This window comes from Hyaena hyaena, unplaced genomic scaffold (genome assembly GCF_003009895.1).
Source record: "Hyaena hyaena isolate Hyena2069 unplaced genomic scaffold, ASM300989v1 scaffold_640, whole genome shotgun sequence".
Classification (NCBI taxonomy): Eukaryota; Metazoa; Chordata; class Mammalia; order Carnivora; family Hyaenidae; genus Hyaena; species Hyaena hyaena.
The window spans coordinates 300,715-318,884 of record NW_024081274.1 but is presented as its reverse complement, the minus strand read 5'-3'; the positions used below and the strand labels follow the sequence as shown (position 1 = coordinate 318,884).

General features: G+C 34.9%; 1 protein-coding gene across 3 annotated transcripts in view; it reads right to left on the bottom strand.

Annotated features, from left to right (window-relative positions):
• The window catches only part of SLIT2 (slit guidance ligand 2), a 373,810-nt gene that overhangs the window by 108,137 nt on the left and 247,503 nt on the right, over nucleotides 1-18,170 (bottom strand). For all 3 annotated transcript variants that reach the window (XM_039216602.1, XM_039216599.1, XM_039216600.1), the window contains exons 10-11: nucleotides 3,999-4,070; nucleotides 3,423-3,494 (exon numbers count right to left, since the gene is read on the bottom strand). In XM_039216602.1, the coding sequence (XP_039072533.1) occupies nucleotides 3,423-3,494; nucleotides 3,999-4,070 (144 nt within the window). The remainder of the gene's footprint in view (nucleotides 1-3,422; nucleotides 3,495-3,998; nucleotides 4,071-18,170) is intronic.

The following is an 18,170-nucleotide window of genomic DNA, read 5'->3' as shown; positions in this document are numbered from 1 at the left end:
AGAGAAGCCTGTAGAAGTAAAAACTGGGTTTAGAAAAAGGGAGGGTTGCCTACTTGCATGGCTTCTGCAGTTACCCACACCCCCCATCACTGCACTCCTTTCCAAAGACTTAAGCTCTTGTTCACTATTACATTACCATTATGATGTCCAACCCTATTCTTTTCCTGCAAACCCGTTATCTGTCAACCTGTTTTGTCACTCTGTCCTTATAGTTGTGTCCTAGAGCTTGCCGTTATCAACACATTCTCTCATCTCAGGGCCTTAGAGTTGAGCTGTTCTTCCAGTCTTGAATGCTCTGTCTCCATGTATCTGCACAGCTCACTCCTACAATTCGAGTCTTCAGGTCTTTGCCCAATATCACCTTCTAGGGAGGCCTTTGCTGACCTTCCTGTTTAAAATTTCTGCTCTCCTCCCCACTGACATTCCTCATCACTTCTGCTTTCTTTATTTTCCTTCAGAGCATTTTTTTTTTTTTTTTTACCTAGGGTTCATACCCAGTGCAGAGCCCAAGACCTGAGCTGAGATCAAGAGTTGGACACCTAACTGACTGAGACACCCATGCAGCCTTACTTCACAGCACTCTTAATCATCAGATATACTGTATCTTCTCACCAGTATCTAGTTTATCATTGGTCATCTACACGAGGAGGGAGTTTCTGTACTTTGTTCACTCATGTATTGCCAGAGCCTTGAATACTACCTACAACACAACAGGGTCCCACAACTCTGTGGAAAGTAGGATTGTGATGAAATGAAAAAGAAAAAAGATTACTGCGAGTCTGGACAGTTGTATACTTTATGAGGGGTATAAATTTATCTTTGGAAAGTCCATTCAAAATGTGAACACAATGAAGAAAATGATGCCAATTAAAGCATGTGGACTTTCTCTAAGATAGCATAGTTGTTTGATTCTCTCCAGAAAACATCGGCTTTTTATTTTTTTAAGTAGCCCCAACATGGGACTTGAACTCACAACTCTGAGATGGAGACCTGAGCTGACATCAAGAGTTGATGCTTAACCAACTGAGACACCCATGGTGCCCCTAAAACGTCCGTTTTCTGACAGTATAGGGTAGTATGTGGTGCTGCACTTCTGCAAAACAGTTCTCACTCTTCTGTGTATGATTAGGTTTTGAACTAGGAATTCTCCAGTGATTTAATTCCCTGACTAAAAGTCAGTTCCAAAAGGAAATATCATGCTTTGTTACGGCCTTCTGAAGAAACTGTTCATGAGGGTTCTGGTCATGAAGACTGAAATCTCAATTCAGCAAGCACATTTCTTTACAGGTGTTATTTCTTTTACTATTTGCTATGAGTCTATTATATTTGTATGGGTAAGTATACAATGATTTATAATATAATCATCAGTTGTAACCATGTGTTTATTAATAAGTATAATATATAATATTAATGTTACTATATCAATAGTGTAAAATATATAATATGTATAAATATATTATTTATAATACAATAAAATATATGTCATAGTAGTTAACAAATACAGTATCTTATTAAACATAACTTATAATAAATATATGTAACTTGATATATATTGATATTATTATAATTATATAACTATATAAACATAAGAATAATATATAAAATTATGTTCTATTTATTTTTTATTTTCTTATTTCTTTTTTATCATTTATTTTAATTCTAACAACCAGAATGTGTCAACTAACACTAAGACAATAGAACTTAAGAGTAAACTGTCAGCAAACAGATAGTAATAAGAACTCTCCAACCATTTCTCTCTTTTTTTTTTTGTTTGGTTTTCTTGTTTTTAATTTTTTTTAATGTTTTATTTATTTCTGAGAGAGAGAGAGACAGAGAAAGAGAGAGAGAGACAGCGTGAGCAGGGGAGGGTCAGAGAGAGAGGGAGATACAGAATCTGAAGCAGGCTCCAGGTTCTGAGTTAGCTGTCAGCACAGAGCCCGATGCAGGGCTCGAACCCACGAACTGTGAGATCATGACCTGAGCCGAAGTTGGACGCTTAACTGACTGAGCCACCCAGGCGCCCCTAGCCATTTCTCTCTTTTGACATTCAACTACTCATCTTTGAGGTATCCCTGATACCTGAAGGGTCAGGGATTAGTACAATGACTTGGCTTTTGTTGTGTCCTTTTGTGTGGCTGGAAGGTTGTCCCTATTTACCTTGGGCAATATTCTGGACATTTCGTACATCCAGAATGGCATATTCATCTGATTGAGCAATTTATCGGAGTTTTACATTAATCTGTGTTATTTTGGAATCTGGCAGCTCAGTCTAAGAGCAACACCAGTCTGCATTCTATATTTTCTGCCAAGAGTTGTTCCTCAGGTCTTGGACTTCCTCTGGTTAAAGCAACATCCACAACAAACAAAAAAGAACCTAAACAGATTCCATTTTTTTCTTCGAAGGAAACTAGTTTTCTGAGCAGACTAGCGCAGCAAACTGAGTCTCCGTGTGCCCAGGTGTCCACTTCTGTCTAATTCTCCCCGGAGATGAGTGAGCGTGGAGTGCTGCATGAGCCCTACGTGTTTATCTGGGACTCACACAGGTGTATCATGGACCTCCCGCTGGCCACCACTGCCTTCTGAAATTCTCAAGAGCTCTGCAGTCATTGATAACGATAAGAACCCGTCTCTAAGCTTCAAGTCTTAGGAAAATACATGCCAGCCTCCATGTTCAAACTTTAAAGTCACAAACAGAAATCAAGTTGACCATACTTGGTGGACGTCTGAAGACTTTTTGAAAATTTGAAAGAATGACAGCCTTTATCCATTTATTTCATAATCACCATAATCACTTTAATTTATATAGTTATCTGCCTGAAAATCCTTTTGATGCTAAAAAGCTGCCATAGTTTTATTATCTTTGTTCTTGGAGAGATTAAAGCTAGATCCTTCAGGGAAGCCTTAAAGGAGACAAGACAGGGAGTTGAGGGGCCTCTTAGTGGGCATCTTCACCTGTTCTCTCCGTAAGACTTCACTGAGCGGCATTCTAAGGGGACTAATGTTGCCTCCAGATCGAGGCCACTGGCTTATGGCTTATAAATATAACAATGACCAGAGTGTTCCAAAATAACACATTTCCCCTGTTTTTCAGAACCAAAAAGATGTCAGTAATAATAATAATAATAATAACAATAATAATATAAACACAGAATAATTTAGAGGCTCTCACCCTGGTTTTCTAAACAGCAAAACTATCAAATCCTAAAACATATATACCTTTAAAAAATGGGCTGATTTTAGGAATGGGTAGCAATCCTCCACAAAAAATGATGACATTCATTAAGATTGATAATAATGAATATAATTAATAATTCATAACAAAAAAATTAAAGGGTTATTTTTTTAAAATCCGAATTTTTAAAAGATGGAGCCAGTGTTAGTTATATACTCTGCTTTCCTTTGGCGATGTGGTCAATACTTACAGAGAATTCAGAGAGCGTAGTCCGTGGAAAGCATCTGGTGCTAGTTCTGAGATCTGATTATTGCTCAGGTCACTAAGATTAGAAATAGGGTTAGGTTAAATTAAATGGAATGTCAGTGAGGATTTACTGTAGGAGAAAGCTATTTACTGCCTTTACATGTCGATTTTGCACCTATTAATACATGTATATAATTTGCAACATAAAACATCTGAAGCATCTTAAACTAAAAAAAAAAAATCAGACTTTCAACTCAATTATTGGCTCTTTTCTTAAATTATTATAAAAGATGCCATGTCTTATTTTTGAAAATAGAACATATAAGATTTGACTGCATACTATATTGATCACATACATTCACGTGGGTGTGAATCAATATGTTAAATTACAGAGAACGTTAAACTATTACATAGTTTAGCTTTTAACATCACAGTATTATAAAACTAGCAATTGGGTAGTCACATCACTTAATATTTAAGCTGTCAAACACCCAAATATTCATACTTAAGTGAACGTCTGCATGGTCATGACCTGTATAATTTAAAAAATTACATATATTACAGAATATTATTCACTCACATTCTTCTAAGCTTTTTATATGGTGAGAAAGCTCCAGGAGGGATGACCTTGATTGAGTTCTGTTCCAAACGTCTGCAATGAAAAAATTCAATTTTTAAATGGAAACATGAGGTCTCAGGGATGTTTAATTCAAGCCCAGGATTCATGTCAAGAAGGAACATTGATGCTTTTCATGAGTGATTCTTTTTTTTTCCTCAAAAAGAAGTACTCAAATTAATTGTTCTGTGCCCTAAATGTGGAGCAAGACTGGGAATAAAAACAAGGCAATTATAAAGTGAATAAAAATATCCTGATTTTAAGGCATTACAGGTCCATTAATATTTAAGTCTGGACTTTGTATAAAAGAGAAAGCACCTGTAAGAAATGTACTTGGAAGTACATTATAACAACCTTTATATCAGTAAGAGAAATACGTAGTAACCCTGAACAGATGTATAACATGTTTTAGAGATAATTATAACTCTTCCACAAAGGAAATTGCTGTTGAATATTAAATTTTATAAACCTTTTATTTCCTCTACAGAAAACATATTATAGATTCAAAAAAGGCTGTTATGCTCAGAAAATTAAGTTTGCAGCTTCTTAAGAGGTACAATCTTAAATTCCAATCCATTAAGTACCATAGGTTCTTTTTGGTAGGACTGGCTGGATTCTGAATATTTCATGTGAAAACCACTGCAGCAAAGTGCATTCAAACACAACTGAAGTGTTTTATCATGCACCAAAATCAGAGTTGAAAATAAATCTATGGTTCTGTTTTCACAGAAAGACACGATTTTACCTACTTAGTTATGAATGACATAAAAAAATACATTTCCTTAAGTGTTTCACCAAATATTGTGTCCATCAAAAAGTGCTGCCTCTCAGCTTCACCTCTATCCATGTGAACATTGTAAAAAACATTTCCCATCCCTTCCCCTCTTCTCTCTGCATCCTAGAGGCTGACTCTTGGGAACCATATAATCCCAGGTTCACTTCCCAACTGACTTTTGTGGAATTTGACCAATGAAAGGCACTGGTGGAGACTGAAGGTAGGATGAGGCAAGAAGCCAGGATATTCTCCCTTCTTCTGTCTCAGGGGATGCCCCTGGCAGTGGTCTCATCTCCTTTCTAATGTAGGCTCCTGCTGGGGTCACAAGCTGGCTTTGCATAACATCCTTTTCTTCTTAGATCTTTGTAGACATGGATGTGGAGGCGGCTTTCTATTCTCTGTGTCACCTTCACAACTGCTTAATTTCAGTCCTCATATTAAATCCCTCAGTTAAAGTACCTAGCATGAGCTTCATTTCCCTGCCTGAATTAAAAACACCTTTACAAAAATACAGCTAGGTATACATATTTATATATAAATGCAAGAACTATATATAAATATGTTGACTATACATGTGTATATACATGTTGACTATACATTGTTTCATTTTTTTTGAATGTTGGAAAAAATTGAATGTTGAATAAGGATGTATGTTTTTATGTATCACCAACATGTAATGAACACCAAATCAAAACAAACAAAGTATCCCCAGAAGGTTAAGTAGAAATGCCTACATTTTGGTCTTTTCTGATTCCAAAGCCCTTCTTTAGTTCCAGGCTTTCTTCAATAACCTCAGGGTTCACGCTGACCACCTTATCTCTACATGCAGTGAGTATCCACAGTCATCATTGCTCTTCAACTCACTGTAGCATTTGATAAGACTAACAATACTTCTTCCCTGGATGCGGTGCTATATACCTCTGGTTCTCTTCTCTTTCTCCATCTCTGGATTTGCTTTCCAATCCTCTAAATCCAGCTATTCCCCAAGTTACTGTCCCAGCTATTCCCCAAGTTACTGTCCCTTTCTCTCTCACACAGAAGGTAATTATTTCTCTATAAATTAGTTATGATTCTCTCCCTCCAAAAGACAGAAAATATTATGTTCACACTAAAGATAAATTCAAGTTTATTTACAAAATATATAAGGAAGAAATCTGAAACTCCTTATAATACACCACTCAAATCAGTGAGTTTTACTTTAATTTTCTGCATGCATACTTATTTTATATCACTGAAGTCTTACTGTATAGAGAATTTTGAGTTGTATACCTTGTATCAAATATCATACACAGGTTGTCCTAATATCACTAGATATTTTGGGAGATGTTATTTTTAATGTCTTTATAACACTTAATTATCAAAATGGACCATGGTTCTTTAACCATTCTAATAGATTAGTCATTTAGGTTAGTAATAATTTTACGTAATTATTAATAATGTGGTTTAGTTATTTTAAGACAACTGAAGCATGGCCTCCTCCTGAAGCCTTACTTTATTTTCTCAGGTATGGCTACTTGTATCTTTCTTTATATATCCAAGGACATTCTCTTCTCTGCACCTCTGCTCTGTCTCACTGTATTCTAGTCATTTTTCACATTTCCCTCCTCCACCAGGTTTGTTGGCTCCTAAGGGGCAGATTTACCCCAGAAGACAAGAAATAAATCGTACAAAGAAAATATAGATTTGGCATCTGGATTATTTATCTAGGTCTCGAGAAAGGGTATTTTTTTCAAAATCTCTAAATATAACAAAGGACATTTAAATCATTTCACTGTTACACTATCGATCAGAATGTTATAGATTGATGGTTTAGAGACACATTTTTTTTGCTGTGATCCATTCTTTTAGTTAGATTTTAAGAAGTTTAAAATGTAATCAATGAAAATACAGTGAAAGCAAGCTATTGATGCATGACTATTGACTAGAGGACTTTCTGCAAACCTAGGCCAATGAAGAATCATTTCATTTTGTTAAAGATTAGCTCAAAATAATGTAAATCTATGATGAGAAAAAATAAAAATTCTTAGCATCTGGTAGATTTCTTTCAATGCAAACAGTAATGGAAAACCATTTCATATGACTACTTTTCTTAAATATCATTTCAAGTTCTTGAAAATAAGAAAACCAGTAGTCATTCATTCATTAATTCTTTCTTTCACCCTCTGTACTCTACCTGTGCAAAATATACTAAATGAATGAAATTCAATAGTGATTGGAAGTAAACATGTTTATACCCTTATACCCTTGTGGAAGGGCATAATGGAAGGTTTAATGATAAAGCATCTAATTTGCTATTACATTTCCAGTTTAAACTTGTTTAGTACAAGTTTAAAAAAATGATATATTCAGCATGGAAATATCAATGACATTAATTCACAAATGTGGCCAAGCTAATTCTATTATCTATTATAACTGAAGAGCTTCCTTAGAAATTTTAAAATTCATTTATTATTTTAAAGTCTCTTAAATCCAGAATACTTACAATGATCACTAATTGTTACTATGGCACTGAAATATATTTTTTATAACGACTAAATTTAGATGTGTCTAATCTGCAGTTAATTTCACTGATAAGTATTCCAACTAAATCAAACAAAAGATATATAATCAGTGAGGCTATATACATTTTTTATAAAATGCAGGCACAAAAAGTTATAAAACAAGGAGAATTCATGATAAAATAGTGTTAAATTTTATACACAAAACTAGTAATTCAAACATAATATAGTGCTGTTGCCAGAATCAATCATTTTGCAGTGTAGCAGAGTTAACCTTCATATTGCAAACCATTTCATTTAGAACATATGCAACAGAAAGCTGAACAATGACATGTAGAATGGATTTGCTTGCTTTTCTTTATTTATCTATTTGCTTCCAACTTTTTTAAAAAATAAAGTATTTGAAACAGAGCTTATATGGTTATTTACACCGACTCAGCAGCTAACTGGTTTTTAGGGCACTGTGCCAGCAGTCCATTAAGGCAAAACATAATTGCCTCCTTCATTCAAACAGACAGATTCTCAAGCAAGAAACTATTCTATCACTGACAGATTTCAACCAATAAATTTAAAAATGTTTCAAATGTCCATTTTCTCTTCTTTAGTGGGCAAACAATAAACTAATGTGTACTTCTTTAAACTTTCAGATCTCTAGGACCTTACTCTTCATTACAAGAAATTAAGAATATGTTTTTAAAACTATAAGCAACACACATCTCAAACAGTGTCCATACTCTATAGAAAAGTGGAGATGGTATTTAAACCAGATTATAAAAAATAAGGAAGAAATATATTATTCAGGTGAAGGTTAAAAAAACAAGCAAATGAAATGTACATTTTCTATCTTTGCTATCCTGTGATCTTTGATTTTAATAGCATAAAATCTGCTGAATTTTAGAGAGTGCAAATCTGAATCCGTTGTTCCATGAAGAATCTAATTAAAAACATTCCAGGGTTAAAAAAAAACAGATAGTGTAATGGCCGAGATATATCTGCATGCTCTGGATAAAATCCACCATAATTAAGAGCCTTCCAAATGTTAGTCCTTCATAAAAAGAAAATTCAATATTTTAAATTTCAAAGTAAAAATATATTTAGAAAACTGAGTAAAGGAGGAAGAAAATTCTATCAACCACATACCATATGGAGGCTTTTTTCATGCAAAAGTAGCCTAAACCTTTTTTTCCACAGAATGTATATGAACAATTCCAAAACATCTTATCACTCTGTGTGTATGTGTGCGTGTGTGTGAGTGTGTGTGTGTGTGTGGGTGTGTGTAGTTTATGTAAAAGCAATTTGCTGTTACCACTTCATCAAAATCACAAGGAAATATTAGTGAAAAGTTCATGGAGATAAGAAAATGGAGACAATTTTATAACTGCTCCATAAAAAAGTTCAAAACTATGGTATGTTTAACCAATAAAAACCTTTCTCCCCACTCGCATACATCTTTTTTCTTGTTCTCTAGTGACTATTTTTTTAATGTTTATTCATTTTTGAGACAGAAAGAGACAAAGCATGAGTAGGGAAGGGGCAGAGAGAGAGGGAGACATAGAATCTGAAGCAGGCTCCAGGCTCTGAGCTGACAGCGCAGAGTCTGATGCGGGGTTCGAATTCACAGACTGTAAGATCATGACCTCAGCTGAAGTCAGATGCTAACTGACTGAGCCACTCAGGCACCCCATCACTATTTTTTTTTTTTTAATAAATCATGGATGTCTTCACACTCAGAGAGTTTCTAGGGAATGAACTCCAACCAATATATGCCACTTTCTGGTGCCTATTTTAAAGAGTATAGAAAACAGAAAATAATCAGGAAATCTCCCTGTTCTAATCCTGTAGGCCCTTAGAATGTGGCAATGATGTGCAGGTATAACTGAGCTGTGTGTCATAAAATACTCTACAATGGTCATTAATGAGCAGGTCTTACATCAGTGGAATATACAACACAGCGCAATCCAGGAATTCAAAACTTCCAACTAGTTCTGAAACCATTTATGAGATATTAAACAATATTAGTTTATTTTAAATGACACGTTCAGTTCACTAGTGGTCAATTCTCAGGAATTATTTTCAGTATTTTAAAAATTAAATTATGAGGACAAACCATACAAAATGATATCCATATGCCAAAGCCAAAAGAGCTCCCTCCATTATGCTGAGATTTTTTTCTCCATTATGTTTTATATATGTATATACATAAAGATAAAGATGTATAGTTCAGGGATTAAAAGTATCAGCCTTTCAGCCACTGATAAGCTCTGTGGCTCCTGCAAATATTAATTTGCTTCTCTCAGTTTCTCTTTCCAAAAGACGAGGAAAATAAAACCTCCTATATTTTTTTGTAAAAATATGAGATGTAGGAAAATGTTTTATTCTTGCATAAAAATACTGAAAAGATAAAAATATGGGGATATACACAGGTATCTACATAATTACACACATAATAAACAGCACTATATAATAAAATGTCTACAAGACACATTAGTTTCACACACACACAGACTATATAAAGAAGTAAATCCTGATACATGATTTCATCTCTAATAGGAAATAAACATATATGATTGCAAAACACATTTTAAACAAATCAGCAGCACAGATTTGCAGATCACTCAGCCATTATGTATTAAACACATACATGCATACATCCTTCACATGGAGGTTGAAAAAACATATAATGTTGTCATTTCCATGATGCATATGATTAAAATATATCATTTTTTCAAGTTTGGAAACTGTCTTAAGAACTCAAAAAGGTTTTACAACACCAGTAAAGTATGAGTTTGGAATGATTGTGTCTGTAACATATAGCCCAGATGTTGATTATACATGGCAATAAAACTGACAGTTCTTTGCATTTTCCCCATCTGCTTTTAACGTAAATGGCAAAAACAGCTGCCAGAGAAGAGAACATAGATTTAATGGGGTGTGTGGGGGAGGTTGTGGAATGACCCTCGCTTCTGAATCTTGGACTGCTCAGTGTAGCCAAGTATTCTCATCATTGGTAACATCAATTCAAAATTTGTAAAAGAGGAAGCAGCTATATTCCTTTGACATTAGGGATTCTTTTGCCTATTACATAATAATTCCAAAGTCAGTACTTTGTATTTCTGGAATATTACTTCTAACTTTAGCAGTAAATGTATGCCTTGAAATCCTTCATATGTCTCTATATAAAATGACCCAAGACATTTTTGACTGAAATACAATTTCTGTTATGTAAGGGGAGTTCTAGGACTTTGGAAGTTTAATAAGTATCTTTGGCAGGTGAGTGAATATTTGCCTCTGGAGAGGCATTCTATGCCTACAGCTAAGATTTCTGCCTTAGGACTGTGTCCATACTAATTGATTATCAGTCACCCCTGCCTTGAGATGACTTGTTCCTGAATATTGTCCACTTACTTAATCTTATTTTATTTTATTGTTTTTGTGATGTCATCTAGGGTACATGCCCCTGAGAGTAAATTCAATTGATGTTTTCAGAGTAGAAGTAACTCTTTTTCTATTTGGTCTTTAAGCATTTAAAGCAAGACACAAATGAGTGTGTGCAAGGGTGTGTGTTCTTACTGACTTCATGTTTCAGGTAATGACTAAATAAGAGTTAACATTCCATGCTTCTATTCATGCAGATACATGTTCAAATGCAAATATACACTCAAAACCCACATGCACATGGTTTAGCTTTAGAGGGAAATATGGGCTTAGGCACATGGTTCACTGATTTCAGGGGGACAGAGTATAGATTTGTAATGTCAATATCACTAAGTTTTCATATATAATTTTTCTTTAGCAATTCAAGAAATAAAATAGTTAAATGTTCTGCTGCTTCAATTTTCATTAATTATGAAAACCTTTTGGACACTAACTTTGAGCCAGGCGCTGAGCTAAGCCGCCCATTTGGTAATAATTTTAGTTTTGAAAACATTATGCAAATGGTCTTTACACATCATTTGTTTAACAGTATTACTCAATGGATAGATAGCAATTGGCCTTCTTCCCCACCCCCTGCACTGACTTACTGTCCAAGTTACCCATCATCTTCTTCCTCAAGTTTAGGAAACCATGTGATCCCGAGTGAGTAGTATTTGAAGTATATGGAATTTTAACTTAATCTTTCCAGAGGATTACAGAACCATAAATCTATAACTTTTCTCCTAAAAAACATGTGATGATGATTTGTCTGAGAATAAAGAATACATTTACTATGCACCAGCTGTCTTCATTTTTATGTTAAAGTCTACATAGGTCTTATTTTACCTTTAATGGGTCTTCATTTTCTTTTCTGTAGAAATTTTTAGGAAATGAACCACCACATAAGGTCACTCCTTGGAATCACCTTCCATCATGATCTGCTGCTACATCTGCCTTCACCATGCCCTCCAGACTTCTGCTAACACATTCTTACTGTATTCTTTCCCTCCAAACCGTCATCTTAGGGTGATTTTTCTAACTAACATCTCTAATCATGGTACTACCTTGCTCAAAATGTTTCCGTGTATGTACAATTGTTATCAGACAAGGTGATTCATTAAGATTAGGCTTCCAGCAATCAAAAAGGGCATTAACTTCTCAGAGACTAACTGAGTTATACTACATCTAACTTTTCTGGGACTTTGCACATGCTTTTTCCTCTGTCAATAAAGCCTCCAATTTCTCTGCAAGACTCCTCCTCCTGCCTGAAGATTCCTTGAATCTCCTAGGCACACCAAGGTATTCCTTTCTCTATTCTAGTGTGCATATAGTTTATTACTTATCATATAATCTTAAATGTTTCTCTTTGCGTGGTTTCAATGTCCTGCACTGTAAACATCGTGGAGATTGGAAATGTGTCCTTTCATCCATAATGTGTGATGCACAGAAGGTACTCACAAATATTTGTTCAGTATGTAGTATATGAAAAAAATGCTATTTTCCACATATCCTTCTCTGTTGCAATAACACTCATCAGACTCCTTGAATTTGTTTAGAGAAACCAATTGAGGTTTCTTTCTTGCCTTACCACTTATTAATCTCAATGCTGGTCATTTAAGTATTTCTTTGTTTGCCAATTTACTTATAATTTTACTGTACTTATTCTCATTTCATAACTAATTTTATAAAAATTTATTCAGTCTTCTATGTCTTTCTCTTAAGAAAGCTATTACAGGGGCACCTGGGTGGCTCAGTCGGTTGGGCATCCGACTTCAGCTCAGGTCATGATCTCATGGCTCGTGGGTTCAAGCCCCACGTTGGGCTCTGTGCTGACAGCTAGCTCAGAGCCTGGAGACTGCTTCAGATTCTGTATCTCCCTCCCCCTCTAACCCTCTTCTGCTCACGCTGTCTGTCTCTGTCTCTCAGAAATAAATAAAATATTAAAAAAAGCCATTATGCTTGTATGCTTAAATGATTACACATCTCAACAAAAAAACATAGGTGTATACATACATATAACATGTATGTTACATAAATAATGTTTTTTGAAATTAGACACAAATAAAAATAGGTAAGAAAAAAATTGAAAGGGCAACGAACAGAATGGGAGAAACTATTTGCAAATCATGTATTTGAAAAGGGGCTAATATCCAATATATAGAGAGAAATAATAAAACTCAGTAACAAAAAGAAATCAAATAATCTAATTTAAAAATGGGCAAAGGGCTTAAATGGACATTTTCTCCAAAAAAGACACACAAATGGCCAAAGTGTACATGAACGATGCTCACCATCACTAGTCATGAGGAAATGGAGCTCGAACCAAGAAAAGATATTCCCCTCACACCTTTTAGAACAGTCATTTTCAAAAAGACAAGAGAACAAATGTTGGCAAAGATGTGCAGAAAAGAAAACCGCTGTGTATTGTTGATAGGAATGTATATTGGTGCAGCCCCTTTAGAAAACAGTGTGGAAGTTGCTCAAAAAATTAAAAATAGAACTACCACATGATCTAGCAGTCTCGCTCTTGGGTATATATCTGAAGAAAATGAAATCAGTATCTTGAAGAGATATCTGTACCCTGATATTCACTGCTGCTTTATTCCAAGCGGCAACATATGAGAACAACTTAAATGTCCTTTGACAGATGAATGAAGAAAATGTGATACACACACACATATACACATATGTATGTCACACACACATACACATTATTCAGCCATAAAAAGAAAATCCTGTCACTTGCAACAACACGGATGAACCTGGAAGGCATGTAAGTGCAATAAATCAGACAGACAAAGATACCTATTATATGCTATCACTTGAATGTGGAATATTAAAAAAACCCTCCAATATCATTGAATCAGAGAATAGAATGGTGGTTACCAGGGGCTGTGGGAACAGGGAAATGAGGAGATGTCAGTCAAAGGCTACAATTTTCCAGTTATACAAAGAGTAAGTTCTGGGGATCTAATGTACAGCATGGTGACTTTAGTTAATCATACAATATTGAGAGTAGACCTTAAGTGTTCTCACCACACGCACACACATGCGTACGCTTAGCTATATTAACTATGTGAGGTGATGGATATGTTAATTATCTTGATCTTGACAATCAGTCCACAATGATTTGATGAGTTTATCAAATCATTACATTGTACACTTTGGACATATACAATTGCATTTGTCAATTATTCCTCAATAAAATTGGGAGGAGGAAAGAAAGAAGTTGGGGGAAATAGATAATAATTTTCTTACATTGAATGCTTATTATTAATAAAAACTGATTCTGTCCATATAATGGATGTATGTAGCTTTTTAAAGATAATTATTTCACTACTTCACTCAATAGCAATTAAAGTTTGTTGAAGAAACACATATGAGATCAAAAATTCTGCTAAAATAAATAGGAAAGCAGTCCAATATTATTAATGAACTCAAGAATGGTCTATGGGACTGCAAGGAGAGCTGAATTTATATATTTATTTTACATAATTTATCTTACACTGTTTTGCTGTGGAATTATCAAAACTACTGTATGGATTACACTAATCATGGCTACTGATAACTAAGAATAAATATGAGATGTTTGTTCTGAGAGAACATGATAGAGATCTTTGTTTTGCTCACTGAATAATGAATTGGCTCTCTGCATTTGTAGAAAGCTAAATTATGATGTGTTTTTCTGGGTGCTTAATTCAGGATGGAATCATAATATGGAAATGCAGAAAATATAATCCAAAAGCACAAGGAAACTAAAATTAAGAATGAATAAAGTTGCACAAACTTCTTTTATAGCAAATGACTTTCTGACTACCAATCTCATAAAATATATTGTCAGAAAGGAATCACACTATTTTGTTTTTCTAATTGTAACTATGTTAGCATATAATCAGATATAAATTATTGGTTTATCTATATATACTTTGATGATGGCTTTCTTTCGATCCTAAGATTGTTTATTAAATGACATTTCTAGACAAAATTATATTACTTGATAGAAGTAAAGCTCGTTTCTTCATGAGGTTTGGGGGATACATACCACATTTCTGCTATTGGAAGAAATTCAGAACTAAACACGTAAATGCAGCTAATTCTCTACATCAAAGGAGACGTGTAGAGTGATAACTCCATATTTGAAATTAGGTGTGGGTAAAAGCCTGTAAAATTATTTTCTACAAGGGCGCCTGGGTGGCTTAGTCAGTTAAGCGTCTGACTTTCGCTTAGGTCATGATCTCGCGGTTCGCGGGTTCTAGCCCCTCGTCGGGCTCTGTGCTGACTGCCAGCTCTGTGCCTGGAGCCTTTTTCAGAGTCTGTATCTCCCTCTCTCTCTGACCCTCTCCTGCTCACGCTATCTCTCTCTCTCCTAGAAATAAATAAAAATATTAAAAAATATTATTTTCTACATTACAAAAGAATTAAAAGTTTTCTGCTAACCTTTGGAGAATATATAGCTTCCTACATTCTGTTTCAATAGGTCTGAAGCAATTTTTTTTAATCATAAAAAGGCCTTAACTCTGATACAGAATGATTTTTTGAAAGTATCAGGTCATAACTATTTCTACTAGACATGAATATGAGAGTGTTATTCATTAGCCTGCAAAGCATAAAGTTATAAGAATATAAAGTGCAAAGCCAGAAGTCTGGCATATGCTATATGCTAGCTTATTTCTGTGAGTAGATCTGAGGCAAGAAAAATATTTAGAATGCTAACAAAGTTCTCTAGTTGCTATCAAATGCTGTAGTAAAACTATCAACTCAAATTTTCATTTTTATACTACTTTTCTAACTCTTCATATTTTCTCTTCATAACCCTTAAGTTGGATGTATCTCTAAATTTTTTAATACTTTCATCGTAGTACAATTAAATACTTTCACAGTGAAAACTGACTTTGAAATTATCAGCCTACTTTTTATTTAGTAAGGCAAACTCAGACTGTGGACTATTTCTTTCTTTCACACCAAATTATATTAAAAATGGCATCATTTGCTTTTAGATATCTTAATCTATGGTGTCTAAATCGTGGAGCCAAGGTAATTTGATATAAAATTAGTCAAATTGCATGCTGCATTCACTTTTTAAATTTATTTTCAAAATTTTAGCATATGAAAAGAAAACCAACCAATAACACAACATGATAGCTGTGCTATTAGCTGAGACTGAGTGCATGATAAATAAAAAGTCATACTTGATTTCATGAATATCTCTAAGTCTCTTTAGAAGCTAGAATAGAATGCGTGATTTTAAAGCATGTTATTAATCAAATGGGATTTTGGTGTCCCTATCTATTGAAAGTCAGATGACTTTGACATATAGTATGTGGATTCAATTTGGCAAATGTGAATTCATTAGAATTAAGAATTCAAAAACTTGAAAGGGGCAAATGCAGAAATAGCCTGCAAAAAAGGGTTAAATGCATATGGGAAGAATGTTTGTCTAAACAGAAATGGAAGAAAACATGCATTTTAAAAGTTGTATTCAGGGGGTGCATGTGGTTCAGTGGTTTAAATGGCTGACTGAGGTCATGATCTCACTGTGAGTGAATTCAAGCCCGCGTTGGGCTCTGATGGCGTGGAGCCCGCCTGGGATTCTCTTTCTCCCTCTCTCTCTGCCCCTCCCCCAATACTCTCATTTTCTCCCTCAAAATAAATAAATAAACTTTAAAAAAGTTATATTCAGTATCATAAATTCAGGTTGTAATAAGATACACCGTTTAAGAGTCATCTCTTTTTTCACTTTATAACTATGCATGCAAGTGACACAGAGGAAACAAAAGGAGGAAAGTACTCTGACCCCTCACATCTAACCTCCATCATTGTGAGTCTCTTTGAAAGAACCTTCTTTATTGCTGGCAGAGTAAAAGCAGACTTGTAATTTACGCAACGATGAGTTTCCTTTCCATTTCATCTATCTGAATAGCATATCTGAAAAAAAAATGTATTATAGCTTCCGAGAATTTCCAATCTATCTTAGAAAACACTGAAACAACCTCAGAAGACCTGACCTGAGAACTTTGCTACCATCTTTTCCCCTTCCATAATATGAACTTCTTCCTGACGTTCTTCTCTGAAACAAATAAAAGAAAGAATGGTATGGATCCCAGCTTCAGAGCCTTAAACGAGGCAACCAAGAGTGAAGGCAGTCAGACATGAATAAACAAGATGTACTAAATTGTTACACAGCCTATATTCTTACTATTCTCCATGATTTATGGTACTTCTGCATAATGGTTTGAATAGGTGATATGCCACAGAAAATCTATAACTAGATTGAAGAGAACTAAATGCCTACTCTATAGCAATCCATCATATCATATTCAAAATTTTATATCTCAAATGTGATGTAAGAAATTAATTCTGAGGATTTGATATATAGAGAATCAAACTGATATATAGAGAATCAAATTGCTATTAATAACTTTGTTGCCATGGGCCAGATCATGTAAGATTTGCCTTGGGCATTCCGTCTGTATGAAGAGACATACAGGTTTTAAGCAGCAGAGTCCAAAGCAGCGAATTGCTGGTAAGATTTCGGGAGGGGGGGCAGTAAAATCATCTTTCTGTTTTAAAAATTAATATTCTTTATTTATTTTAGAGAGAGAGATAGAGTACAAGGCGGGGGGTGGGGGCGGGGAGGGACAGAGAAAGGAGACACAGGCTTCAGGCTCTGAGCGGTCAGCACAAAGGCAGACGAAGGGCTCGAACCCACGACTCATGAGATCATGACCTGAGCCAAAGTTGGCTGCTTAACTCTCAGAATCACCCAGGTGCCCCAAGAGCTTCTTTCTTTTAAACTTACTTCACCTTATACTAGTACACATTCTATTTTTCTCTCTCTGTCTTTATTAGTCCATATTCCCTTGTCACATGTTTTGTTTACCATGAAGAATAGACACTTGGAGGCTCTTCAGAAAGTATGCATTAGACCTTTTCTACTTGCCCCCAAGTTGGTTCTTTCCTCCATCTCCACTATGCTAAGTGTTGACACAGAAATGGTAAGGAAAACATAGTCCTGCCCTTTTAAAGCTTACAGTTTATTAAGGATAGTTTGATATTAATCAAAATACCAAAATAAACTGTGATAAGTCCTATGAGATAAAATCCAGGATGTATAAGAATATTCGACAGAGAATAGAAGAGATGACACACACTATAATAAATGCAGTAGAAAGTAATAGGAAACAGCTCTCAAGTTTTTTACACATTCCGATACCTTAATGCCTGCCTTTATGCTCCTTCTATGCTGTCTTCGTAGGTAAGTTTCTCAAAGCTTCCCTTGCCCTGTTTTTCTGAGTATCAGCCAGCCTTTCCTTCTGATTTTTTTTCAATTCTCTCTTCTATGATAGTCCAATAAGCCCACGCCATGTTTATCTTTCTTTTGCAGCTGGATCGATGAAAGAACATGAGCTCTAGAATCAAGTAAGTTTCAGACTAAGGCCAGCATAGCTG